Source organism: Paramormyrops kingsleyae, chromosome 17, assembly GCF_048594095.1.
Source record: "Paramormyrops kingsleyae isolate MSU_618 chromosome 17, PKINGS_0.4, whole genome shotgun sequence".
In the NCBI taxonomy this organism is placed as follows: Eukaryota; Metazoa; Chordata; class Actinopteri; order Osteoglossiformes; family Mormyridae; genus Paramormyrops; species Paramormyrops kingsleyae.
Window position 1 is genome coordinate 18,031,024 of NC_132813.1, and position 27,073 is coordinate 18,058,096.

The 27,073-nt window shown below is 47.1% G+C and overlaps 3 protein-coding genes across 3 annotated transcripts; 1 reads left to right on the plus strand and 2 right to left on the minus strand.

Annotated features, from left to right (window-relative positions):
• Positions 1–168: 168 nt before the first annotated feature.
• Positions 169–9,380, minus strand: LOC111860951 (solute carrier family 13 member 2-like). Its single transcript, XM_023845134.2, has 12 exons — positions 9,174–9,380; positions 6,234–6,362; positions 5,970–6,106; positions 5,679–5,884; positions 4,835–5,006; positions 2,942–3,064; positions 2,349–2,558; positions 2,000–2,109; positions 1,414–1,529; positions 1,128–1,289; positions 890–1,027; positions 169–806 (listed from the first exon to the last, which is right to left on the minus strand). The coding sequence occupies exons 1-12, from the start codon at positions 9,273–9,275 to the stop codon at positions 678–680; spliced, it is 1,734 nt and encodes a 577-aa protein (XP_023700902.1). The 5' UTR covers positions 9,276–9,380; the 3' UTR covers positions 169–677.
• Positions 9,381–11,848: 2,468 nt separating this feature from the next.
• Positions 11,849–18,564, plus strand: slc46a1 (solute carrier family 46 member 1). Its single transcript, XM_023845146.2, has 6 exons — positions 11,849–12,610; positions 13,305–13,696; positions 14,139–14,596; positions 15,065–15,148; positions 15,804–15,960; positions 17,164–18,564. Exons 1-6 carry the CDS (start codon positions 12,323–12,325, stop codon positions 17,219–17,221), a joined length of 1,437 nt encoding a protein of 478 aa, XP_023700914.1. The 5' UTR covers positions 11,849–12,322; the 3' UTR covers positions 17,222–18,564.
• Positions 18,565–21,513: 2,949 nt separating this feature from the next.
• Positions 21,514–27,052, minus strand: sarm1 (sterile alpha and TIR motif containing 1). Its single transcript, XM_023844263.2, has 8 exons — positions 26,572–27,052; positions 25,786–26,404; positions 25,331–25,543; positions 25,148–25,239; positions 24,577–24,903; positions 23,248–23,437; positions 23,037–23,158; positions 21,514–22,945 (listed from the first exon to the last, which is right to left on the minus strand). Exons 1-8 carry the CDS (start codon positions 27,015–27,017, stop codon positions 22,828–22,830), a joined length of 2,127 nt encoding a protein of 708 aa, XP_023700031.1. The 5' UTR covers positions 27,018–27,052; the 3' UTR covers positions 21,514–22,827.
• Positions 27,053–27,073: the final 21 nt, after the last annotated feature.

Sequence of the window (27,073 nt, forward strand, 5' to 3'; positions counted from 1 at the left end):
CAGAAAGGATCAGAATATTCCAGACACACCACTCACACACACACACACTCACTCCACATCCCAGATTCTACACCCTCGAACCCACAACCGATCGTGTTGCTTTGTGCTCGCAAATACATTTTCACTCACACAAGTCTGCTCTGCAGGATTTATTCCTTTGAGAAAGGCAGATAAATATTACATTCAGAAAATAAGGAAAATAAATATTTTTACTGATTCGAGCCAAAAGATTCTGAGGTATGTCCAACTGATATCGTTTTCTTTGGAAAAAACACACATATAAAAGTATAAAATCCATTTATGAACGTGTTAATTTTCCATCTGTAGGGGACTTTTGAGTGTTTAGGCAATAATTGTTTTTAAAGTGATTACATTTGGAAGACAACACTGTCCTTATTCTGCTTATTTTAGTTAACAAATGTTAATTTACACAAACTGTAACCGGGGAGCTGTTTGCCATCACCTCCCCCCCCCCCCCAAACTGGACGCATGTGTGATGGGGGGCCAAGCCTGAGGCTGAACACGGGTGCTGCAGGGAGGGCTGACTCTGGGGTCTCTGTTATGGTCCTGGGGAGGCAGAGGACATGGTTTTGCAGAGTACATGAGGCAGTTTATTCACAGAGGCTGAGTGCGGAATATTCTTTTTGCTCTCTGGGTGCCTCCCCCCTCCAGGAGGCTCAGGCGGGGCCCGTGGTGTTGGCCCAGGATGGGTAGGTGTCCAGGTGAAACATTGCTGTGCCCCAGGTGTTCAGGGCGAAGTTGATGGCCAGGACGCCGATGAGGTTCAGAGCGAAGCCAGCCTTCGCCTGTGGGACAGAAGCCAGGAGTCAGGAAGCCTCACAGATGGCCACGGAGAAACATCCGCGGGCTTCCCGTCGGACACACTCACCATGTCTATGACTTTGAGCTGGCCGTAGGAGAAGGCAATGGCGTTGGGGGGGGTGGCCACCGGCAGCATGAATGCCAGGGAGGCACAGAGGGTGCAGGGCAGCATGATGTAGAGCGGGTTCAGATGGATGGCGGTGGCCTGGGGGGAAATGCCCCAAAAAGTAGGTGCTGTAAGCTACTGCTGCCCCAATTGGGTTTCCTCACAAGATCTCTCTTTTCATGCAGGGGATGGGGCTCACCATGGAGGCCAGGATGGGCAGGAAGAGTGTAGTGGTGGCTGTGTTGCTGGAGCACTCGGTGAAGGTGGTCACCAACAGGCAGAGCAGAAGCGAGATGGCGAACGGGGGGATGCTCTTCAGGGGCGTCAGGCTCTCCCCCAACCACAGGGACAAGCCCGAGACCTGCTCACAGAGCCGTCGCATTAAAATGGCGACACATTACAAAGGCGACACGGGTCGATCCTCTTACTACAGTACAGGAAATGTAAAACACAGTTCAAATGTATGGAAACATCTGATAGACAACCTCACTGCCTCTGGCCAGGGCAAAGCCCCCTCCCAGCAGCAGGATGATGTTCCAGGGCATCTTCTCCTGGACCACCTCCCATCTGAGCAGGGCTGGTGGAGCCTTGATGTTCTCCTCTGAAAGTTGGAAAAGAAAATGTGAGGAACAAGATTGTGGACCTCACGGTTTTTCCACTTAGATGGGCACTTCAGACCCCTCTCTACACACCCAAATGTATCTCCCAGCCAAACAGACCACCTCCCTCCATTCCAATAGATATGGTATCTCAGAAACATTCCCCGACTCGCCGCCAGGGCCTGCTGCACTTAATCATGATGACATTGTCTATATTTACAAAACACAAGGGCGTTTTCACAGGGACGCTTACACATGACCTTGGAGAGTCAGCCCCTGAGGCATCGCATCAACATTCAAGCCTCAAGCAACATGTTTACAGTCAGGAGACACTTTCGAGCAAAAGCTGGTCACTCAAGCCAATCACCACTGTGAAGACCGACATGAAAAGGGGTTTTCAAAAAGCTGGAATCTAGTCCAGCTAAGGGATTAGTTTGGGAAGGGTGGGGGGTGTGTGTCAAGGAGTTCTCACCACATGCACCTTCATCCCCTCCTCCACGATAAGCCAGTGACGGCATCCGGGATGGGATAATGAAGAACAGCATAGACATGAAGATGGCTACTGTGCCATCAGTGACGTATCTGGAACACAAGACGTACCATCGTTAGAACAGCAGCTAGCTGGGCTCCTCAGACCTAACCCTAACACTCAGTAGAACAGGTCCTAAATGGACCTTTCATGACTTATGTTCATCAAGAAAGGCTGACAGCTGTGCTGTAAAGCATACATGGCCTTTGAAGGTCTACACGGTTTCTGCTGATGGGTTTAGCTACACTAACATCCATTCTGAGGAAGAACATGATGCCAATGCCTCACTCACTGTTTGTCCATATTGAATAACACTGTAGCCCAGCCAGGCATGAACCCAGGCTCCCTGGTGAACCACAGCAGCACCAGAATGACGAAGATGACAAGCACGCTGCCCTCCGCGAAGGAAATGCTGCCCAGCTTCTTGTACTCATTCTTCATCACCTGGTAGGCTTCTTCATCACCTTCGTTCCTCTTCCCACAGCCAAACGACTCCTTGAGGCTATGGGGCAAGTCATATGTCAGGGATTGGTGGCAGCTTTCAGAATTGTAGCTGCGGGTTTCACTAGCCTGTCAGCTCTGCATTTGCCTGCATTGCACTGGGTATCACACCACACTCATCCTCCCCAAAGGACGCTATTCATGCATAGGGGCGCTACTATGATCCTACGTCAATTGCTGCCTTGTTTAACTCAAAGGGAACCCATTAGAAACTTACAGGGAAACCAGTGGGGACTGAGTTCACCAATTTTGATTGACAGAGCACAATAATCCCACCCACGGTTAGCCTCAAAACCTCTGTGAATCCCATCATGCATCAGGGTCTGAACTCTGGAGGACCATTAGCATTTATGCTGAAGCCCAAAATATGGGTGTGTGTCTTACTTGAAACCTATGAACATGAACTGGAGCCAAAACCAGGAGAGTATCAACATCAGGAGCATGTTGGGGAAGGAGAATCCAAACCAGGTGGCAAAGTTGATCACATCGTTGTTGTCTGGAAACAGCCTACCAGGGGAAGAGTAAAGGTGTTTTCTCCAAAAAGTTCTGGGAGAATGAGATTTTTATTTCACAATGAGGTTTTGGGTTGGGGTTAGGCGGCGCTGGGCTTACTCAGAATGAGGTTTGGGGTTGGGGTTAGGCGGCGCTGGGCTTACTCAGAATGAGGTTTGGGGTTGGGGTTAGGCGGTGCTGGGCTTACTCAGAATGAGGTTTGGGGTTGGGGTTAGGCGGCGCTGGGCTTACTCAGAATGAGGTTTGGGGTTGGGGTTAGGCGGCGCTGGGATTACTCAGAATGAGGTTTGAGGTTGGGGTCAGGCGGTACTGGGATTACTCAGAATGAGGTTTGAGGTTGGGGTCAGGCGGTGCTGGGATTACTCAGAATGAGGTTTGAGGTTGGGGTCAGGCGGTACTGGGATTACTCAGAATGAGGTTTGGGGTAGGGGTTAGGCGGTACTGGGATTACTCAGAATGAGGTTTGAGGTTGGGGTCAGGCGGTGCTGGGCTTACTCAGAATGAGGTTTGGGGTTGGGGTTAGGCGGTGCTGGGCTTACTCAGAATGAGGTTTGGGGTTGCGGTTAGGCGGCGCTGGGCTTACTCAGAATGAGGTTTGAGGTTGGGGTCAGGCGGTGCTGGGCTTACTCAGAATGAGGTTTGGGGTTGGGGTTAGGCGGTGCTGGGCTTACTCAGAATGAGGTTTGAGGTTGGGGTTAGGCGGTGCTGGGCTTACTCAGAATGAGGTTTGGGGTTGGGGTTAGGCAGTACTGGGCTTACTCAGAATGAGGTTTGAGGTTGGGGTCAGGCGGTGCTGGGCTTACTCAGAATGAGGTTTGGGGTTGGGGTTAGGCGGCGCTGGGCTTACTCAGAATGAGGTTTGGGGTTGGGGTTAGGCGGTGCTGGGCTTACTCAGAATGAGGTTTGGGGTTGCGGTTAGGCGGCGCTGGGCTTACTCAGAATGAGGTTTGAGGTTGGGGTCAGGCGGCGCTGGGTTTACTCAGAATGAGGTTTGGGGTTGGGGTTAGGCGGTGCTGGGCTTACTCAGAATGAGGTTTGGGGTTGGGGTCAGGCGGCGCTGGGCTTACTCAGAATGAGGTTTGGGGTTGGGGTTAGGCCGTACTGGGCTTACTCAGAATGAGGTTTGGGGTTGGGGTTAGGCGGCGCTGGGCTTACTCAGAATGAGGTTTGGGGTTGGGGTTAGGCGGTGCTGGGTTTACTCAGAATGAGGTTTGGGGTTGCGGTTAGGCGGCGCTGGGCTTACTCAGAATGAGGTTTGAGGTTGGGGTTAGGCGGCGCTGGGCTTACTCAGAATGAGGTTTGTGGTTGGGGTTAGGCGGTACTGGGCTTACTCAGAATGAGGTTTGGGGCTGGAGTTAGGCGGTGCTGGGCTTACTCAAAATGAGGTTTGGGGCTGGGGTTAGGCGGTACTGGGCTTACTCAGAATGAGGTTTGAGGTTGGGGTTAGGCGGTACTGGGCTTACTCAGAATGAGGTTTGAGGTTGGGGTTAGGCGGTACTGGGCTTACTCAGAATGAGGTTGGGGTTAGGCGGTACTGGGCTTACTCAGAATGAGGTTTGGGGTTGGGGTTAGGCGGTACTGGGCTTACTCAGAATGAGGTTTGGGGCTGGAGTTAGGCGGCGCTGGGCTTACTCAAAATGAGGTTTGGGGCTGGGGTTAGGCGGTACTGGGCTTACTCAGAATGAGGTTTGGGGCTGGGGTTAGGCGGCGCTGGGCTTACTCAGAATGAGGTTTGGGGCTGGGGTTAGGCGGCGCTGAGCTTACTCATCCACCTGCCCCTTCAGAATGAGATTTGGGGTGGTGCCGGTCAGGGTGGCGGTGCCCCCGATGCTGGCTGAGTAGCAGACACACAGGCTCATGCCCTTCGACAGCTTCAGGTACTTCTGCTCCCTCCGCTCCCTCCTCTGGTCACCTTCCTCCGCATCCTTCATTGACTCTAAAAGGTGGAGAGAGCCAGTGAGCCTCAACTCTCCCCCCTTAGCACACCCTAACTTTGAACTTACAATGTCTAACATCATAATCAGTAGCATTTTAAAAGTTAGGTTTTCTATTTTGTGAATTTTGACACAGAAAGGTTGTTTTCAATACTAAACTGTTCATGATAATCAAAGGTTTAAAAATCAGCCTTAAAAAATGAGCACGGTGATATGCTAAAAGAGCGCTGTAACATTCTAAAAGAGCGCTGTAACATTCTAAAAGAGCACTGTGACAAGCTAAAAAAAAAAGCACTGTGACATGCTACAAATTCTGTGACACTAAAAAGCTTTGTGAAATGCTATAAGAGCTCAGTGACTCAAGAGGAGGTCTGTGACATGCTAAAAGAGCTTTGACGTACTAAATGAGCTCTGTGATGTGCTAAAAGAGGTCTGTGGCATGTTAAAATAGATCCGTGACATGCTAAAACAGACCTATGACACTAAAAGAGGTCAGGGACTTAGGGAATTCAAGAGATTTTATTTGTCACATGCATGGTAATCAGTCCAGCTGTAACCTGCAGTCAAATGCAAGGTGGTCTGCTCTGCATGCTAAAACAGCTCTACGGCATTAAAAGAGTTTAGCGATATGCTAATTGAGCTCAGTGATGCTCCCCAGCACAACAATAACGCACCCACAATGTCCTCCTTGAGTTTGCTGTCCATCTCGAAAGCCTGGTTGTCCTCGCCGCCCCGCTGCTCCCGCTCGTCTGCCGCGGCCTCCGTGCTGCTCAGCTGCGCCAGCACGGCCTGGGCGATGGGCAGCATCATGGCGGTGGAGGCCGTGTTGCTGATCCACATTGACAGGAAGGCCGTGGTGCCCATAAAGCCCATCATGAGCCTGCGGAGAGATGCCGCAGGGGTTGGGGAGGGTGGGCGAGGCTCAGCAGCCCAGGGAGGTGCGCAGGGGAGGGGGTGGTACCTACAGCGCCGGCCGCACGCCCACCAGCAGGAGGACCCGCAGGGCGATGCGCTTGTGCAGGTTCCAGTGCTCCACGGCGATGGCCACCAGTAGGCCCCCGATGAACAGCATGTTGGAGTCCTTCAGGTACTGCACACACACCTGCAGGGGGCAGCACTCACAGTCAGCCTCCTCTGAACACTCCCCTCCCCCATCTCTCTCAAGGCCTGATCTCTGATGGCTGCCTGCTAAGATTTCTATCAGCCCGTCCTGCAGACGCACGGCGTACCTCTCCGGATTCCATGATGCCCATCATAGGGAACAGGATGACGGGAAGCAGTGCTGTTACCGCCAGGGGCAGGCTCTCGGTGCACCAGTACAGAGCCATGAGGATGATGACAAAGCCACACCGAGCCTCCTGCAGCGGGAGGCGGGAGAGCAGCATGAGGCCGGTTCCGGTCAGAGGCATCGCCGAGGCCAGTGGGCCCCGAGCCCCGCAAAGTCACAGATCCTTTTCTCAGTGGAGAAGAGGAAAGCACTTTAAACAGCGTCAAGCCTGATAGAATTTCAGGAGATAAATGATCACGCTTGATCGGTGGATTTTTGTTTTCTATTCTGTGTCTCTGGGAAGCCAAGGAGTTTTTTTTTCCAGGTTATCGGAGGGATACATTACAAAAAACTGCCTGCAGTAGGATCATTTTTATTTCTGAATTTTTATTAATTCATCCATCTTCCAAACTGGTTATCTAGTACAAGGTCAGGGGGGGGCAGTATAGGGCAGGGGTGTAGCATGGATGGGATGCTAGTCCAGTAGAGAGCACAGCATCACACACTCTGGGAAATTTATGTACGCCGATTCAGCTAAATGCATGTCTTTGGACTGCAGGCAAAACACAGGGAGAAAATACAAACATAGGCATATACAGTAGATTAGGTATCTATATCTTTGCAGGGACTCTCCATTAATTTCTCTGGGCATAACCTAACTATCCTAACTATAACACCTTAACCCCTAACCCAGCCCTAACATTAACCATAGGTAACCAAATATGGTATTTTTAGTTTTTTGATTGCATTCACAGATTTTTGTAAACTTGTGCTTCCCCTTGTGGGAAAAAATGTTTCCACAAGGTCAAAATATAACAACAGATCTGGTTTGAATGCATGTTAATGAATGTGTGTCAAATGTAGATTAAATGAAGTTGCAATGAAATCCAAACAGGCACTTGTAAATCAAATTTTATGATCAGGGCTGACTTTCATGTATGTTCCTCAAATAAAAATATTCCAATTGATGTTTTTGCACATATCTTTACATTAAAGTCCTGAAACATAGCATGTGAATTTTACACTTACCCATTTTTATTTTCAGCTATTCTTTTCAGTCAGAAGTAATTTTTTGTGCTTTGAAAGGTTGGCTTTGTTTTTTAAGGAGCAATACCCATACAGTATGTTGCTAAAATAGAAATATTTTTGTATACAAGCCTTTGGCTTTTCTTTAGTGTTTTTTACAATTTGTTTTCAGTGACTCTGCAGTTGTAAGTTTGTGTTCTGTTTAGGGCTTTTTAAACTGCAATACAGTAATTCATATTTCATTCCTATAGGATTGGGATCGAATCAAATCATTAGCTTGTGAATTTGAATCTAATCAAATCACGGCATCTGTGCCAATAGTCAGTATTAACACCCATACACAGAACACACATGCACACAAAGAGCAGGGACCACATCTGTTTCCTCAGGCGTATCAGGTGACAGAAGCAGCTACTTGCATTTTTGTTAATCCTTCGTGATGTTTTCAGCAGATCATTAAGACCTTTTCAAAGCCATGAACTTTAGAAAATATGGATCCATTTAGGTGTTTAATGATGGACTGGAGTCCAGGGTAGGGTCAGCAATCACAACTATGGTTTCCATATATGAGTCAGAGTGACTTCCTCGAAAAATGCCCACTCTGTGAGGTTTGGGGAATATTCATTAAAGAAGTAATTTACGATTCTAAGCAAAGCAAAGCAAAGCAGTCCTGACAGTATTGTTATTATTACAGGTAATTACAATAAAGATTAATTATTATGATACTTCAAAGGTACCTCCTTCAGTACAGTACAGTAATAAAAGTGTAGAGCAGCATTTTATGATTATAAAAACTTAATAAGCCACTGGCCATAAAATCCAGCAGAATGTGCCACTAAAATGTGCTCAAGATTCCCGTTTGCTACCAGACTGATCAAGCAAAAAAAAAAATCCATGGTCTGAAGAGACAGCAGCTGATGGAGAGGAATCTGGTCACTGATGGAGAACAGGGCACTCTCACAAACACAGATGGAGACCAGATTTCTACTTACAAACAAACAAACATCACGTAACAAACGAGAGGAGTGTGGGTCTGCACTACCTGAACAGGGGGAGTGCAGGTCTGCACTCACACAGGCAGGAGGAGTGCAGGTCTGCGCTCATTAGAATAAAATAGATATGGGTCTGTACTCGCACGAGCAGGAGTGTAGGTCTGTACTCACAAAAACAAGAGAAGTGCGGGTCTGTACTCACACAAATAGGAGAAGTGTAAGTCTACACTCAGACAAACAGGAGTGTGGGTCTGTGCTCACATGAACAGGAAAAATGTGGATCTGCATTCAGACGAACAGGAGGAGTGTGGGTCTATACTCACAAACAGAAGGAATGAAGGTCTGCACTCACAAGAACAAGCAAAGTGTGGCTCTGTACTCAAATGAACAGGAGAAGTGTAGGTCTGCACTCAGATGAACAGGAGGATTGAGGGTCTATACTCATGAACAGGAGAAATAAAGGTCTGCACTCACAAGAACAAAAGAAGTGTGGGTCTGTACTCACATGAATAAAAGTGTAGGTCTGCACTTAGAAAAACAGAAGGAGTGTGGGTCTGTACTCAGACGAACAGAAAGTAGTGTACATCTGTACCCACAAGAATGAGAGAAGTGTAGGTCTGAACTCACACAAACAGAAGGAGTATAAGCCTGCTGTCACTCAAACAGAAGAAGTGTAGGTCTGCGCTACCACAAACAGGAGTGTAGGCCTGCTCTAACTCAAACAAAAAGAGTATAGGTCTGCACTCACATGAACAGGAGTGTAGGCCTGCTCTCACTCGGAGAGAAGTAGGGTAGGCCTGCTCTCAATCAAACAGAAAGAGTATAGGCCTGCTCTCGTTCAAACAGAAAGAATGTAGGTCTGCACTCATACAGAGGCATCTTACCGGGGTGTTAATGACCAAGGGCAGGGGCAGGATCAACAGTGGGGTCAGGAAGATGATCAAATAATTCCGATGACTCCACATCCATCTCCACCATTCAGCCATGGCTCAGCTTCAGAGTAAATGAAAAACCAGGGGTGGAAAATAGCAAAATGCCTACAGGGCAAGAAGTGACTGTAGCAAAAAATTCCTCTAATCCGGAATATACTACTAGCCACATTTGAAAAGAAAGAGCACCATAAAAGCAGCGTATATAACTCTGAGCAGTCATTAAACATTAACCCGAAACTTTAGGGGAGGGTTAAAAACTTTTGCTATGAGCGACAGAGGAGATTGAGAGAACGAGGAGTCACAGAGCTTAATTGCATGTTTGCTCTGAATTAATAACATTCTGCTAATTAGCCCAGTATGCCACATTTAACACCAGTGTGAAAATGTAAAATCCAGGCTTTTTGAAATTCAGCTAGAGTAATTTGGCCTCCAGAGATGTTCCAGGCCGTCAGAGGGAAGCTTGGTACTTATGGGGGATGTTGAACAGCCAGCAGTGGTTCTGTTACAAGCTATTTTCATTTAATAGCTGGAAAAGCTGCATAACTTGATACTGGCTCTGACTTCCTTTATCAATTCAGCTATTGATGATTCAGCAAACAGCTCAATGGCAAAAATGCTGAGTTTGGTGTGAGCAGTTGAGCTGCAGCCATGCTTAACAGAACCCTGCCCCCCTCAATAAACTGGAAGTAGGTGTTGATATGGTGATGGGATTATGGTGGCACCTCTCATCTACGACCACTGTTAATGGACCATGAAGATGCCTGTCAGAAAGGGGATGATAACATTTGCACTGGGTATCATGTGACTGAGATGTGTGTGGGGGGGGCACCTTCCAGGGAATTGCCATCACATGCACCATATGGTTCTACACATACTCTAACACTACATGCTACATGTATGAATATTAAGGTTAACTGCCGGTGTACAAACTTTTAACCTTACTTGATTTAGATTGAGCAATCAAAACCTGAAAAAAAATTATATGTATTTTGGATTGTCAGAGGATCTAAAAATGAAAAATGTACAAAGGTGATTCATTAACTTCTGCAGGGAGTTCACAGCTGATGAGATAAGTCAAGCGATGAGAATCTCTACAGGGAGGGAGTGAAGCCCGGGGGCACGGATGGGTCTGGGCAGCTGCCCTGCATTAATATCCATACCTGCTCTTTGTGTCTTTAATGCCAGCTATAGGGATCTGGGTGGGACGTGGAGCTTCCACAGCTGCCAAAATGTGGCTGCTCTCAACCATTATTAACTTATCTTTTATGATTCAGATGAAGGATAAGATGTTTCCAGTCACTCAGAAGGAAACTTGCTATCAGCAGTAATGATAAAAGTTGTAAACCTCAAATTGGCAAAAAGACTATAATATACCATCATTTTTATAATTACATATACAGGAACACACCATCTATCTATACACACACACACACACACACACACATATATATATATATATATATATATATATATATATATACATACACATAATTTGTGTGTGTGTGTGTGTCAGTGAGCACTGAGTATTGTAAAATAAAGGAAGTGAATAGTTTTAAAAATAGCAACAAATCTTTAACAAAATCCAAAATCTTTAACAAAATAACTACAAAACGCTTCCTGAAACAGATCCTTAATAATAATGTCATCATGTAAAACACTATACTTCAAATGGCTCAGGGTTAAACAGGTTAACATAACAAAATAATGTTCGACAAGACAAAAAATAAGCAAAAACCTTTATTCAGAGAGCACACACACACACTCAGTGTGACCTTATATAACCATAACAACCGACACTTACCATTCCGACCAGCTTTTAAAACGTAGGTATGTGTACAGCGTTGATAAGGTTACCGGAGATGCTCAAAGTCCAGTAAGAAAAGCTTCACAAAAGTACTAAACGTCTCCTTCGCCCTGCCATCTGCACAAACGTCACATGTGGAGCCCCGTCTGCAACTCCTCGCTCACCAGTGTCTCACTCCATTCACGAATCCTCCATATTAATGCAATCCCATATTTTGTTAAACTAAAAAAAATACACTTTTGGTAGCGTTTCACTGTCTGAGTCATCAGTCAGTCAGTCGATTCTTGAATACCAGCAACAACAGATTTAAGACTTTCAGAACTGGGGATAAAGTTAATAATACATAAGTACAGTTGAAGATACATTTTTGGACTTTCAGGATATTAAACTGTATGAAAATTAACAAATTTCACTAATTCTTTATAAACCAACTGCTGATTTGAATAAACTTTGTTTTTCTAGTTGAAGTCCAAATGTTATGCCAGGAAGACAAAATCACAAAAGATTTTTCCTGCAGAAATAGACTAAAGAGGTTAAAGTGAGGACAGCAAGATAAAATAAAATTTACGAGCCCAGCGTCTTAGAGCAGGCAGGCAGGTGCTGCTCCGTTTGTATCAGCATGGCAGCGTGAGCGCGTCCCACACTGCAGTTACGGCCTCGTGCTTTGATAAAGATGCGCTGCTTGTTTAAGAAGTTGGCAGGATGATTTCAAAGAACTGCAGAGTAATCAATGTTACTGACGAGATAAACAGGTCTAAGTCTCTTTTATCAAGACTTCAGGGAGAGCTTGTACTGAAGGATTTAATCATTACCTGCTATAACTCCGAGAAAATGCAGAGTCTAAAAAACAGTGATGTCAGGAAAATACCGTCATCCAAACTAAGGTCTGTGGCAAGTCTGCCTTATGTCTTGTTTAGGAATCGCTATACTGTAGATGTGTATAGACCGTTTACCTCACCGTTTTATCCAAGGGAATACACAAACCTCCCTTCACAATGTCGGATAATTACTTTAAAACATTAAAAAGACTTTAGCATTTGCAGCGCAGTCCCTGAACCACGACGCCGCCTGCTGCCCGTTTTATGGAATAGCACTTAGGTCCGCTTAACTTCTATACGTATAAACGTATCATCGTTTTGTTGTATAACGGGCTACATAACGTGTAAAATGATTAACACAACAGTACTTTTTGGTTAGGAGCCCAGCTTTTCATTAGTTATTAAGTTATCTTTTAGGTGTTAGGCGTCCAGGAAGTAGTTGCTGTGGCTTAGTTTGCGAGAGGAGCTCCAGTTTGGTCATGGACGCCTCGGACACCGAAGCGCTTCTACCGGAGGACGACGGCAGATCGAGTGACGGGGGGAGGCCGGAGCCGGAGGACGGGGCGAAGCGGGAGCCGAGGTGCTTTCCCCGCCGGCTCGGCGTCACCGTGGAGCCGGTGCTTTTCCTCTCCATGTTCTCACTGGCGCTGCAGATGCCGCTGTACACGCAGTACCTCTGGGAGCGGTTTAGCGCCGCCGTCGGATACGACGGGACTGCGACGCGGGGATGCGGCAACTCGAGTGGGCCGCCCGACGCGCTGGAGAAGGTGGGGGACAGGGTACCGGGGAAGCGGAGGGGGACTGGGACGGAAGAATAGGGCGCAACGCACTGGCAGGCTGACGGCGGAATCAGAGTGCTGTTCGGAGATGTTCGGTGCTGCATATTTTGCTTGTGATTTAACATAAACAAACTCAACTTTTTTGTATTTATGAAATTGAAAGTGAAAATAAGTATCAGTCGGCATTTAAGCAGCCTAATTCTACCCCTAAATCCCGTAACTAGGGTTGCCACACACCAGTTTATTTTCCAAACCGGGACGATCCCGTATTACATGGGACCCGTAACCCTAAAACCTTAACATGGAAAACACTTTATTGTCATTGTAATTTACATTAACAACGAAACCCCCTAGATCTAACGTTAACCCCAAAATCCTAACCTTAAACCATGAGACATGGTCCATGAGATACTCAGGAAACCTGTCCAAAGTTCTTCCAGAACTAGATTCATAGTGACTTTAAGTGCTCCCACTTCTGGCCGTTATGGTAGAAGTAATAGTGCAGCTCATATTCTCTTGCTGTTACATATGTCAGACTTAACAGGAAATTGCCAGTTTCCATTTCCCATGATGCTGTGTGTTTTCTGAGGGTGCTTCTGGTCCATGCAGGCCAGATATCTACTTTTAAAGTTTTTTTTAGAGAGTACTTCTCACTCTGCCCTCATATTTTCATCCCACCAAGGAGGTTGAGACCCTCACCGCCCACTGGAGCATGTACATCAACCTGGGGGGCTTCGCCGTGGGGGTCGTCATGGTGACATTGCTGGGTTCCTGGAGCGACCGAGTGGGCAGGAAGCCAGTGCTCGTCATCGCCAGCTTGGGCCTGGCCTTGCAGGCCACCATCTACTTGCTGGTGATGTACCTGCAGCTGCCCGTGAGGTGGTTCCTGGTTGGGCGGCTCCTCGGCGCTCTCACGGGTGACTTCAACGCCATCCTCGCCGGCTGCTTCGCCTATGTGGCCGACGTCAGCAGCGGTCGCTCCCGCACCTTCCGCGTGGCCGTGTTGGAGGCCAGTCTTGGGGTGGCTGGCATGCTTGCTGGTGCCATTGGAGGCCCATGGCGTCGGGCGCAGGGGTACGGGGTGCTACCGTCGACAGGAAATAACCAAATGAGGCTTCACAAAACATTTTTGGTATATTTCACCCCACTAGCCTTTTTGAATCATATAGCACGAGGTGGGCAACCTTATCTGCAAATGGCCGGTGTGTATACAGGTTTTTAGGATAACATTTAGGACAGCTGTTCAAACCCGGGTGTGAGGACTCTTCAGCCAATCATTCCGCTAATTAGTAATCTAATTAGGGAGTTGCAATGAAAACAGGCATACACAGCGACCCTTTCTGGATAAGATTGCCCACCCCTGATCTAGAATCATCTGGTGGGTTCAGAAAATACAGCAAATGCCTCATGAAGCTCCATTTGGTTGCCAGTACAGCGCCCTGTACGATCCTCACAAGCCGCCAAAAGTGTCCCATCAGGTGAGCTGCTGACATCTCCTGCCGGCTCTCTTCTGCAGATACACCAGCCCCTTTTGGCTGGCGCTGGCCTGCAACCTGGCGGCGGCTGCTTATGTGTTTGTCTTCGTGTCCGAGTCCGTGAGCCCCGAGCCAGCGGCCCGCTTCCTCACGCCGGAGCACCATGCGGCGTTCCGGCGGCTCTACTGTGCAGGGGGGTGGCGGCGCCGAGGCCTGCTTTGGCTCTACCTGCTCTGCTTCTTCGTGGTGGTGACGGTGCATTTCGGCAGCCGGGACCTCTACGTTTTGTACGAGCTGAGTGAGCCGCTGTGCTGGGGCCCCGAGCTTGTGGGGCTGGGCTCTGCCGCGCTCTACCTGGCCTACCTGAGCAGCCTGCTGGGACTGCGCGTCATGCAATGCTGCTTGGAGGACTCCTGGGTAGCTGTGGCGGGTCTGGTGTCCAACGTGGCCGGCCTGGTGGTCATCTCCTTAGCCAGGAGCACCGGCCTCATGTTCACGGGTAAGTCTGTGGGCAAAGGCGCACAGTCTGTGTTCCAAAATGCATGGTGTGAAAATAGGTGATAAACTATATAACTGATAAAAAGGAATCAATAAATGAGATGAAATGTTAATTCTGTAAAAAATTGTCTCGATACTTCCTGGCTGGCCGGATCACAGAAAACTACATATCAGTGCCACGTCGCAGCTGTTTCAAAAAGGCTTTGCTCTTTCCACCATTGGCATGTTTGCTGCACTCTGTCAGCGTATCAGCATGAAGGTTGGAAGTCCACTTGGCCTAGCTTGGTGCTGTAGCAGTCCGGATCCCTGTGTTATAGTGCCATCTGCTGGATTTAAGGAGCACAACCATGTCTAGTTTATTGAGTCTAACAAGTATGATGTGTTGGGATCATGGCTGGTAGATGGTGTAGTTGCCAGGCCTTAGTCACCATCAGGCACCTCTTCTGACGCTCCTCCTCTGTGTCACCAGGTTATGGTCTGTGTTTTCTCTTCCTGGCCACCACACCGGTACTGCGCTCAAAAATGTCGAAGCTGGCTGGACCCTCGGAGCAAGGTGAGCCCGGGCCTGGATTGGAGCTTGCTGTGGTTCTGTGTGGTTTCGATGGCACCTCACGTAGGGACCATACAAGCATGAGCCAAAAGCCTGTTTGTCTGTCAATCTTCGGTCCAGAGGTTCTGACTCCTGTTTCTGCAGTGGTTTTCTAAAAAAGCATAAAGCCACTACTCGCTTAGTGACTGAGTTCTGTTCCAGTGACCAGATCATTAAGCGAAATGGTCGCTAGGTGAAAATCACGATAACGTGGGTGTGACCATTACTGTGCTTACGACTTTATTTCAAACTTACGTTCTCAATTTGTCATCCTTCATAAATTGGACATTTCCACTATTTTGTACATTCTACTGAATAGATCTCTCACTGCAGTGTGTGTTGTCAGGCATGAGAAATTTGGTCATAAAAGCGCACGTTGGTCAGAAAATGAATTTCTTATGACAGTCGTATTTGGGAATTGGCGCTTCTTTCTTTAAAAAACTACCTCTACAGAATTTGGCGCCCCCTAGCACCACAAAACTCTATAGCTATACAAACATGTTTTCCCCAATATGGTTTAAGCATTAAATGCAAAATATCTGTCTGAAAGTACAGCTGAAGTTCCCCAGGAATGTATGTAAAAATGGGCCCTGTCGCCCCCCCCCGCCCCCCCCACCAGGTGCTCTGTTTGCGTCGGTGGCCTGCGTGGAGGGGCTCTGCGCCCTGGTGGCCAGTGGGGTCTTCAGCTCCCTGTACCCCGTCACGCTGCACATCATGAAGGGGCTGCCCTTCCTGCTGGCAGCTGGCCTCCTCCTCATCCCCATGGCCGTCATTGGGTAAGGGTCGTCCCCTCATTTGCCCAGTCCTGTCATTAGCTTATAAAGGCTAAAGGCGGAGTCAGGGTGTATATGGGGAGGGGGGTATTAGTGAAGTGCGATTTCTGGGTTCTCTTCTCCACTTGAGGATAAATAGATCAAGAAATTTGTTCCAGGAGTTTTGGTAAAAAGTAATGCGGCTGCTGAGTGTTTTAACGGCATGGATTTCCTCATGCACACTGCCGTTAGCATACATCACCTCCCTCTCTGTGTTCATGTGCACGCTGCCGTTAGCATACATCACCTCCCTCTCTGTGTTCATGTGCACACTGCTGTTAGCATACATCACCTCCCTCTCTGTGTTCATGTGCACGCTGCCGTTAGCATACATCACCTCCCTCTCTGTGTTCATGTGCACGCTGCCGTTAGCATACATCACCTCCCTCTCTGTGTTCACGTGCACGCTGCCGTTAGCATACATCACCTCCCTCTCTGTGTTCATGTGCACACTGCTGTTAGCATACATCACCTCCCTCTCTGTGTTCATGTGCACGCTGCCGTTAGCATACATCACCTCCCTCTCTGTGTCCACATGCACGCTGCTGTTAGCATACATCACCTCCCTCTCTGTGTTCATGTGCACGCTGCCGTTAGCATACATCACCTCCCTCTCTGTGTTCATGTGCACACTGCCGTTAGCATACATCACCTCCCTCTCTGTGTTCATGTGCATGCTGCCGTTAGCATACATCACCTCCCTCTCTGTGTTCATGTGCACGCTGCCGTTAGCATACATCACCTCCCTCTCTGTGTTCACGTGCACGCTGCCGTTAGCATACATCACCTCCCTCTCTGTGTTCATGTGCACACTGCTGTTAGCATACATCACCTCCCTCTCTGTGTTCATGTGCACGCTGCCGTTAGCATACATCACCTCCCTCTCTGTGTCCACATGCACGCTGCTGTTAGCATACATCACCTCCCTCTCTGTGTTCATGTGCAAGCTGCTGTTAGCATACATCACCTCCCTCTCTGTGTTCACGTGCACGCTGCTGTTAGCATACATCACCTCCCTCTCTGTGTTCATGTGCACGCTGCTGTTAGCATACATCACCTCCCTCTCTGTGTTCATGTGCACGCTGCTGTTAGCATACATCACCTCCCTCTCTGTGTTCATGTGCACGCTGCTGTTAATGTACGTCGCCTCTTTCTCTGTGTCCACAGAGCCATCAGGTGTTGGGAACAGAGAACGGCTGGCAGGGAGGCCGCGGGGGCATCCTGACAGCATGTCATGCCAGAGGAGAGCCAGGGAAGAGGGAAAGCAGGAACAAAGACTGCAGCTTCAGATGCATCATTAACATGCGCATCTGAAACTAGAGCAAAGCTATACTTCAAACTTCCCTATACTTCAAGAGATTTTTTTAAAGAATTAACTGCAAACTGAATATTTGAAGAACTTGGCAGCTTACAGTAAGCAGTGATCATGTTAAGGAGTCTAACTTAATTTTTTTTAGCACAATTCTCCTTTTCATGAGGCACTGATGAGGAGACTGACATTATAATCAGGTCAGTAGCCTGGTCTGGACCACAGGCACTGTGATGAATGGATCAGGTACCCGTAATATTGCTGTTACTAATACACAGTAGGGGAAAGCTGCCTTCCAAACTGAAATGAAGTGCTCCTTTGTCCCCAGTCTGTAACTGGAAGACATGCTGCTCTTGTCATATATAAACTGAAGCCTAAAATTTACATTTACATTTAAAGCTCTTCTGCAGACGCCTTTAGTCACAGCGACTTACATAAGTGCTTAGAAGTCTCATCAGTCAATGCATTCTGATACTGGTTCAGCAGAACCTGGCTAATCAGACTATCACTCTAAAAGCTGTTGGCAAGTAATACATTTTTTAAAAATAACAGTATAGTCCTGGAAGTGCTAATCCAAGTACTTCCGAAAGGGGTAGGTTTTTAGTCGTCGTTTGAAGGCACCCAGTGACTTAGAAGTTTGGACATTTACGGGAAGTTCATTCCACCATTTAAATGCCAAAACAGAGAAAAGCCTAGGTGCATGTCTTCTTTGCGCCTTGAGAGATGGTGGGACTAGTTGACTGGTGCTGGAGGAACCGAGAGAGCGTGATGCAGTGTGGGATGCGATCAATTCTTTTAGGTAGGGTGCTGGTCCATTTTTGGATGTGTAGGCGAGCATCACATCATTGAATCTGATGTGACCAGCTAAAGGAAGCCAGTGGAGGGAGTGTAGCAATGGTGTGCTGATATTTAAATGCTGATACTGTAACCTGCAGCTCTGTGCCAAGCTAATCCAGACGAAAATAACTGGCCTGCTTCTGCAGGCAGGAATATCGGAGTTAATCTGCTATACAGAGGACTGGCTCCTACAAGGCTATGGCGCCAACCCACAGACACCAGCTCCCCCTGGAGGAGGGAAAGCAGATGCCATCTCCACAGAGATTGGGGGGAGGCCGGAGTATTTGAATAAATGTCAGGGGGAAATCAGGGGCTGATTGTTAATTCGCTTATCTTACTGCTGAATAGAAGGCAATGAGCCATATTAACTGATTTTTTAAAGAAGATGTGATTGTTTCATATAATACAGAAAAAATATTCTATATTCTGTGTTGGCATTTTATTGATTTAGGAGTTCAGCATGCTGCTTTCTGTCTGAATACATCTAACATGTATATTAAGGCAAAGGTATGGATAGAAGGATGGATGGACAGATGGATGGATGGAAACAGCATGAGAGAAGCGCAACTTGAAAGCCAGAGGCAGCTGACCACCATGCTGCTCCTGACCACGGTCAGGTTCAGTGTCAGGTGGCTTCAAGAAACGTGACGAGTTATGAACCAGCAGAGCTCTAACCAGCTGGGGTGGCCAAGGGGAGATGGTGCTTAAAGCATCCAGTATATAGTACACACCCTCACAGGCAGTGTGGGCAGTTTAATGCTGCCTTAACATTTCCAAAAAACAAAACCAGAATAGTATTGCATGCTGCCGAGGCTCATCCTAACGTAGGGTGTAGTTCCACCCCCCAGATACTAGATGGCGTCTATCATCTAATTGTAATTAGATGCAATTAGTAATTATATTAGGTTATGCGGTGCTCCTTGCTCAGTTTTCATGTGTTCTGCACAAGGTAAGGAGTGTTTCTTTTCAGTTAGTGAAAATGTAATATTGTTTTAAGTCTTCCTTTGAAATTATGTACCCAAGATGTTTTATAAGGCAGTAGCATTGTGTTTTATAACATATTGTACTATTCATTGCGTTTTATTTGCAGTAATTAATTGTTTTAATATCGGTTGTAAGTATCCCACTACGGATATGGAGCGGTCGTTAGGAAATCTGCTAAAATGTTCTGGTTATTGAGACTTGGTACAGTGTTCTTTTGAATCCGATTGTAACGTCGAAGGAAAGCGCTGAGTGTTCATGTGTTCTGCACAAGAAATAAACTGCAGAGGCAGCGGACCAACAAGAAAGCGAACGCTCCTGTGTGCATGGTCGTCCCTTCGTCTCCAGTAAAATAAATACAACGCAGAGTGGCCGAAAACGCGCCAAAGAGGGAGGACGCAGTCCGGTCGACAGATAAGTGCACGGGACAAACAGGGTTACCCTAACATCCGACAGCACTGGTTAATTTTGAAGCTCATATTGATGCAGGTTAGATCCGCTACTTCAGCATTTGCATGAGTTCAGCTTAAACGGTAAGCTAAAGTAGGCTAAATATAGAGGAGATGTTTTTGTTACTGATGTCATATTACCCTATACCTCTGAGAGAACGGGCAGTTAGAAATGTAATATTTATACATAGTACAGTGTCAATTCAGGTGCTCCTCGACTTACAATGTTTACCCTCGCTACGTGTGGCAACGTGGCTGGGTGGATGATGTCACTGCCGGGCATCAGTAGAAAGTACGGCATGTTGATTATGTGCATCGCTATCGCACCACTGTAACCTGCTTCGATCCCTAGGAGCAGGATAATTATTAGTACCTAACGTAGAAAGAACTGCGGCAGGCTGCAGAGCGTTCTCTTACAGAACTATGGAATCGTCTCCCAGCAGATGTGCAAGATTCAGGCCCACACTCAGTATTCAAGACTACACTAAGAACACACTTGTTTAGTCTAGCTTATAGGGACTGCAGTTCTAGCTCTAGCTAACCACTCACTCCACAGCCTACACTGTGAGGTGCAGAGCTGGGTGGGGATCGGTGCCATTGGCTTTGGATGAGCTGAACTGTCAGTGCTGTCACTCTAGCTTCACACTCCCTCGTGGAATTGGAGTGCTGATGTTCAGGGACTCCCCATGCCTGCGTTCCCACCTGCCTTTCCCTCCTACTTATGCTGCCACAGCCATATCTGCCAGAGCTTACGTATTGCATTCACTTAATTTAAAAATTCGGACAGTGTAAATAAAGATTCTGCCATCCTGTTCATTTGACTTCCTGTGCCAGCCTGGATTATGGGCTTCCCCTTTGAATCTGGCTCCTCCTGAGGTTTCTTCCTTCTAGAGAGTTTCCCTTACCATTGGCTTGCTTACTGGGGGCTTTGGGCAGGGATAATGTGCTTTGCAAAGTAAAACCGATAAAGTTAAAATATGGTAAGTATGGTAAAGCGAGGAACATCTGTATAAGTTCCAGCTTAACCTGAGAAGTGCAGTATCAGGCTGACTTAGTGAAGAGGCCTTTCCCTATTGGCAAGGAGCCCTATCACTTTAGAATGAAACACCAATCTCAGTTCAGATCTCTGCTGTTTTCTTATTGGATGCCTGAAGCCTACAGTCATTGACAAAAGTCTTGTCACATAAGGACATAGTAACTTAAAAAGGCATATAACTTTATTTCTAATCAATCAATTGTTACGATAAATGGATCAATTTAATGCCAAGGGCTTTCACATTAATAACTGGGTGCAAAATGAAACAGTCAAAAAGTGTCCTGATGTTCACAGCTTGTTAAAGTCCATAACACCTGTTTTTGCAAGGACAAAAGTCTTGTCATGTCTTTTAATTATTCAACCAATCACAAATTAGAGGTTCACCTGTGACAAATACTGTAATTAACGTAATCCCAGGTGTGTATAAAAAGAACCCCAGCACACCAGACCTTCACTTGAAGTGTAACCTGACTTCAGACAACATGCCAAAGATTCAACCACAAACCAAGTCTGCTGAGGTGTCAGACGTCATTAATGTATCCAAACATCAAGTGGAGAGGATTAAAAAAAGATATGAAGAAACTGGTGATGTTCATGACAAGCCCAGGTCAGGCAGACCACGTAAGACAACTCTTTGAGAGGACCGTTTGTTGCTTCGAAAGTCCAGGGCCAACCCTTTTTCAACTACAACAGAGCGACATCAGAACTGGTCACCAGAAACCGCTGTGTCTACAAGAACAGTTTCTCGAATTCTCGCACGCAGTGGTCTCCATGGCCAAATTAGTGCACAGAAACCAGCATTAATGAGAACACAACAAAAAAAGCGTGTTGAATTTGCCAAGGCCCACAGCTTGCAGCAAGGATGGACAGTGGCAAAGTGGCAGAAGGTTGATTTTTCTGAAGAATCATCCATTGAACTGCATACCAAATACTGCAGGAGACCTGTTGGAACCCACATGAACTCAAAATTCACCCAGAAAACAATCAAGTTTGATGGAGGAAAAATCATGGTTTGGGATTACATCCATGGGGGTGTTCGAGAGATCTGCAGAGTGGATGGCAACATCAACAGCCTGAAGTATCAAGACATTCTTGCTGCCCATTACATTCCAAAGCATAAGAGGGGGCAAATTCTGCAGCAGGATGGCGCTCCTTGTCATACTTCAGCCTCCACATTGAAGTTCCTGAAACTGAAGAGGATCAAGGTGCTCCAGGATTGGCCAGCCCAGTCACCAGACATGAACATTATACAGCATGTCTGGGGTAGGATGAAGGAGGAGGCTTGGAAGACGAAACCAAAGAATCTAGACCAACTCTGGGAGTCCTGCAAGACTGCTTTCTTTGCCATTCCAGATGACTTCATCAACAAGTTATTTCAGTCATTTCCAAGACGTATGGATGCGGTCCTCCAAGCTCATGGAAGTCATACATGTTATTAATTCTTTCTTCCAAGGCACGCTGACTTTATGTTCTGATGTTATTGTAGCATGTTTGTGTATTCTAAATAAAGTATATGTATAATTTCTACATTATTTTTGTATATGACAAGACTTTTGTCCAGGCAAAAGTTGACCTTTCTGTCCTAATTACATGACAAAACTCAATGAATGATGAAAAACTTTATTTTGGTATAATAAGCATAATCTAGAGGGCTTTGCCTTTCTTATAAGCCATTTCTGATTCCAACTGATTAACTACAGGTCAAGTTATTATATGTTGTTCCTACAACTTGGTTAAGTGACAAGACTTTTGTCGGGCACTATTTGAATGTCATACAGTATTATAAAATGGACACATTTTGGATGGATGTCTGCCATTAGTTAGTTTCAGCACCATTGAGGGGGGTACAAATCACACCTATGCTCAAACAGTTCAGGAGTAGAACTGGATGACAATGCTGACACAATATACATATTCACAGGCGAATGACCTTTAACAGTAGGGCATTTAAGGCAGGGTAGGTAACTCTGCTATTTATACAGCTTGGGGTTTTCAGAGGCACAAGGTTTCTATCTTTAGATTCCTGAGAGAAAGGTGAAGTTTGCCAGTCTCCACCAGTAGAAATTTCACAACATGCACAGACAACAGCCTAAATTTCCTAATGGAGAGACTGGCCTATTGGGATCAGAGTGGTGAGCATGTTCAAAGCAGATCTAGAGAGGGCAGGATTACAAGCGATGCGGTCAGGGAACACAATGCCAGGGTGGATCCAGTCCACACTAAGGCCTTGGTGATTCCTGAGCGCTCTCCTGGCAATCCACCTGGTCATGGCTTGTGGGTCTCTTCAGGAAGCGTAGGATTTTCTCGATGGTCGCCTCCTGATATTCATGAGACCACCTGGAATGATACACAGGAGAGGCTGTAGCCTTTTGATGTTTACAATCTGCCCCTATGGACTCGAGACGGCAGCAAGCTTCTTCTTACTTACTGAATGCCATTGAAGTTGAGAATGGGCCTCATGTCAGCTGGCAAAGTGCCAGGCTCAGGAAACACGAAGCTGTCGATGACGGGAACAATATTTTTCTGGCTGTTCAATGCCATGACTATTTCCTGTAGGTGACAGAACATCCAACTACAGTGGGGCTTTGGCTGCGACACGACAAACAATAGAGAGCAGCATGCCCTGAGACAGGCCAGACCTTGTGCACCCAGTCCTTCATGGCATCATCCCCCATACACTTGTCCAACGCATTGGCCGATAGCACCAGGATGAAGTTCCTTGCTCGCTGGACGCTCTGGACCAGCTTCTCCTCAAACTTCCCCGCCTCCAGTTTCTCCACATCAATGAAAACACTGAAGCCTCGCACCTGCAGGTGTACCTTCAGCAGGCTGGAGACAGCAGAGAGGGACCAGAGCTTCACATTGACTCCCTCCAGTCAATCCACACCAACTACACAGTTTTGAGAAGATTCTGCTCTCATGATAATACCTTCATAACATGTTCATAAAGCTATATTCATGGAAGGTACCATGACAGATTACAGGTATAAATCACGTGTGAACTATGGAAGCATATGTGTAGCAAAATTCAATTTGCAATGCAATATGCAAAATGGCAATGCAATATTCAGAATGGCAACGCAATATTCAAAATGGCAATGTAATTCTGTATTTAAATTTACATTTTCCATCACCTCCACGCGTGCAAAATTTGGTGCAGAATGAAATTGAAAATTAAATTATATTATTTACATTTGCCATTTCCAACAGAAGTCTTAAGTTGTAAAGTGCATACTATTTTAATGCTTTATAAGTAGCAAAATGAAAATGTATAACCCAAATTGATTTGATATGTGTAACGTGTCCAAGCAGAAACAGTAGCAAAATAGTCAGCTCGGAATGCATTTTCAAAGCCGCATTGAATTTTGCTACAAATATCCCACGGCGTCATGATGAAAATGCAATCGTAAGAGTCCTAACTGTTAGTCTAAATGCATTTAGGACAAATAACATTTAAATGATAATTTTGCTACTGTTTCTGCTTGGACACGTTACACATATCAAATCAATTTGGGTTATACATTTTCATTTTCATTTTGCTACTTATAAAGCATTAAAATAGTATGCACTATACAACTTAAGACTACTGTTGGAAATGGCAAATGTAAATAATATAATTTAATTTTCAATTTCATTCTGCATCAAATTTTGCACGTGTGGAGGTGATAGAAAATGTAAATTTAAATACAGAATTACATTGCCATTTTGCATATTGTGTTGCCATTTTGAATATTGCATTGCAAATTGAATTTTGCTACACATATGCTTCCATAGTGAACAACCTCGAGTTTATATGACATATTACTGTGCCCTCACTTTGCATTCATCACCGGAATCAGAAATACCCAATGAAACAGCACATTCTGCATAATTCCCAAGATGTGTCACCCCTAAGGAGCCTTCAGTAGCGGCAGAAACAGAGGCCTTCAGCTCCCCTTCCTTGACTTTGACACACACAAACTCCTCACCTGGCCAGTTGGGAGCCAGTGGTCCTCCTGTAACTGATGAAGACATCCGGGCCATCCGGCCCAGAATCGACAAGACTTGGCTTGGAGAAGCGCCTAGTCGCAGATAAAATCTTGGCCCGGTGGATGCCGTTTGCTACATGGCAATCAGACTCAAGCTGCTGGTCTGTGATCTGGAGCAAGTTCTGGCGGTCCACCCTGGACTGGACCAGACCATAGGTGTACTGCCGGAAAGTCGGGTCCACGATGGCCAGCCAGTCCGCCAGGTTGTTGGGGTCACACATCGAGTAGTCGGCATAGGTTTTCAGGACTCGAAGTTCTCTGATGAACCTTACGGTTGAGCCAAAAGAAAGATAGTGATCAGTCAAATATTCTAATCAATTATGAATAATAACCTTCCCCTATACTTGTACAAGCCAGTGGGTGGCATGGTTTGAGTGAGCCTCAGCAGGTACCAGCTCTTTACCAACAAGGAAGGATGTTTATGAATCCCAGGTGTTTACAGGATGCATGATGTGCTGCTACACAGTTAACTACACGCCTATGTTTCAACTGGACATCACCCCACACTGACCTCTTGCGAGCCAAGCATTGTGACATGCCCAGGTCGTGGCAGAGATCATGATCCGTGATGTTAAGTAGCAGGTCTCCATCCACTTGGAGTTCCTGAGAGACAGCAGAGCATCTGAAGTTACAGCAGACCTCAACGGGAACTCTGTGGTGTGCTACCGTGCCGGGACCCGTGTGGCGCAGTCACCTGGAAGCGCTCGCAGTAGGCGCTGAAGCCGATCTGCTTCAGCCACTTCTGCACTTCACCGCTCTTCCAGTTGGCCACGGAGGGAAGAACGCGGCGTGGGACCTCCTCAGACATCATGGCGAGTGCCCGTGTGGCCAGGCGCCTGGCAGTGCCGTTTCCCGAGTACATGACAATGCGCTTCAGGCTCTGCACCGCGCCAATCTCATGGAATATCTGAAGGAGATGAGGGAGGGAGATGGGGGCAGCCACCCTGGGTGTTACAGAGACAATAACAACAGCACTAACACATATTTGACAGATCCAAATCCCACTGGCAGCTTGAAAGGGTCTCCTCTCTGAATGCCCGACCAAACCACTTAAATTTCAGTGTCAGCTCAGAGTGTTTTTCTCTTCAGGGTTGAACAAGGTTTGTGGTGGCAGCAGTGCCCCTGATGTCATTGCGAGGGCTGGCTCACCTTGGTATTGCCCTGATGCGACTTAATACTGCTTTCCACGCAGAGGTAGAAGGCTGCGATGCACTTCCCCTCAGCTCGCGTTCCGTCCAGCAGGGGGAGCAGGTGCTGCAGGTCAGCAGCGGTACGGCCCTGCATGCAGTCAGCACTGTCCTGCAGGGCCTGGGCAAATTCATCAGGGTCCAGTGATGAGATGAAGGGCTCTACAAGCTCCAGTGTCCCTGAGCGCACCACCTCCTTCTCCAGTTCCCGGTTAGCTGCCAGGAGGGCCACAGCCAGGCAGGCATGGAAACGGATCAGCTTGTCCTCCTCAGAGAACGCCAGTGGGAAAAGCCACTCGGCTGCTTGCTTCTCGATCATCAGACGCTGACAGCTGTGCCCACCGTACATGGCGCAATTAGCCAGTGCCACAGCGCAGTGACGCAGAACCCGGGAATCCTTGCCCCGGCACCAAAACAGCAAGGCGTCCAGTGCCCCGTTATCGATGAGCTGGCAGGATGTCTCCTCCGAGTGCTTGAACATGTGCTCCAGGATGCCAGACACACTGTGAACCAGCTGAGGGTCCCTCTGCTGGCGGCTCAGGTTCAGGATCACCCCGAGGCCCATCCTAGCCATGTAGTCCCTGCAGAGCGCATGACACCGATCCTGGTCAGACATGCAAAGCTCTCCGACAGGAGCTGAAATGCGCTGAGCTGCATGTTAAACAGGGTTATTAAGTCCACAAACGATGGTTTATGTTAATACCCGCTTATTCATTTGACAACTAACTAAAATGTGAATGCCTCATACCTGTTCTCTGCAACCAGTATTTGCTCAAGCACCCGGGCAGCTGCGTACGTGATTTCTATATCCGGTGCCTGAATCAGCTGCAGAATGAGCTCCAAGCCTCCATCAAGGCGGATTTTATTACAGATTTCATCGGCGACCTGCCGTCCGATGGTGGGCAGGAGCCATGCTTCTTCTACCAGCTGGAGGACACTGGCTACGGCGCGCAAGATCTCGTCACTGTCCCGGGAGTCAGTAGCACACTTCAGGGCTCTGATCGCTGCGCTGAGCGCCGGCAAGGAGCTGTCCAGCTCCGCCTGAACCCTGAGGGAAATGCCGGACGGCGTTTTGGAGCCAGAGCCAGTACCCCCGGGCCGGAGCCAATGGAGGTACTCCGTCACTCTGTGACAGCTGAACATCGCGAAATAACTGTACAGCTCGCGAAGGTGCACGACAAGTGAAAGGAGCATTCACAGAACACTTCTGAAAATCCCAAAAGAATCACTTTATTATGACTAGGAAATAT

Excerpts from the sequence above, each read along its gene's own strand:
- LOC111860951 (XM_023845134.2), bottom strand. The coding sequence starts at position 9,275 with ATGGCTGAATGGTGGAGATGGATGTGGAGTCATCGGAATTATTTGATC. Across the intron at positions 1,290-1,413 it reads CCCTGGCCAGAGGCAGTGAG|GTCTCGGGCTTGTCCCTGTG; the intron begins GTTGTCTATCAG and ends CTCTGTGAGCAG. Across the intron at positions 1,028-1,127 it reads TGCCCATCCTGGCCTCCATG|GCCACCGCCATCCATCTGAA; the intron begins GTGAGCCCCATC and ends ATTTCCCCCCAG.
- slc46a1 (XM_023845146.2), top strand. The coding sequence starts at position 12,323 with ATGGACGCCTCGGACACCGAAGCGCTTCTACCGGAGGACGACGGCAGA. Across the intron at positions 14,597-15,064 it reads CACCGGCCTCATGTTCACGG|GTTATGGTCTGTGTTTTCTC; the intron begins GTAAGTCTGTGG and ends CTGTGTCACCAG. Across the intron at positions 15,961-17,163 it reads ATCCCCATGGCCGTCATTGG|AGCCATCAGGTGTTGGGAAC; the intron begins GTAAGGGTCGTC and ends CTGTGTCCACAG.
- sarm1 (XM_023844263.2), bottom strand. The coding sequence starts at position 27,017 with ATGCTCCTTTCACTTGTCGTGCACCTTCGCGAGCTGTACAGTTATTTC. Across the intron at positions 25,240-25,330 it reads CCTACTGCGAGCGCTTCCAG|GAACTCCAAGTGGATGGAGA; the intron begins GTGACTGCGCCA and ends GCTGTCTCTCAG. Across the intron at positions 22,946-23,036 it reads CTCAACTTCAATGGCATTCA|GTGGTCTCATGAATATCAGG; the intron begins GTAAGTAAGAAG and ends GTATCATTCCAG.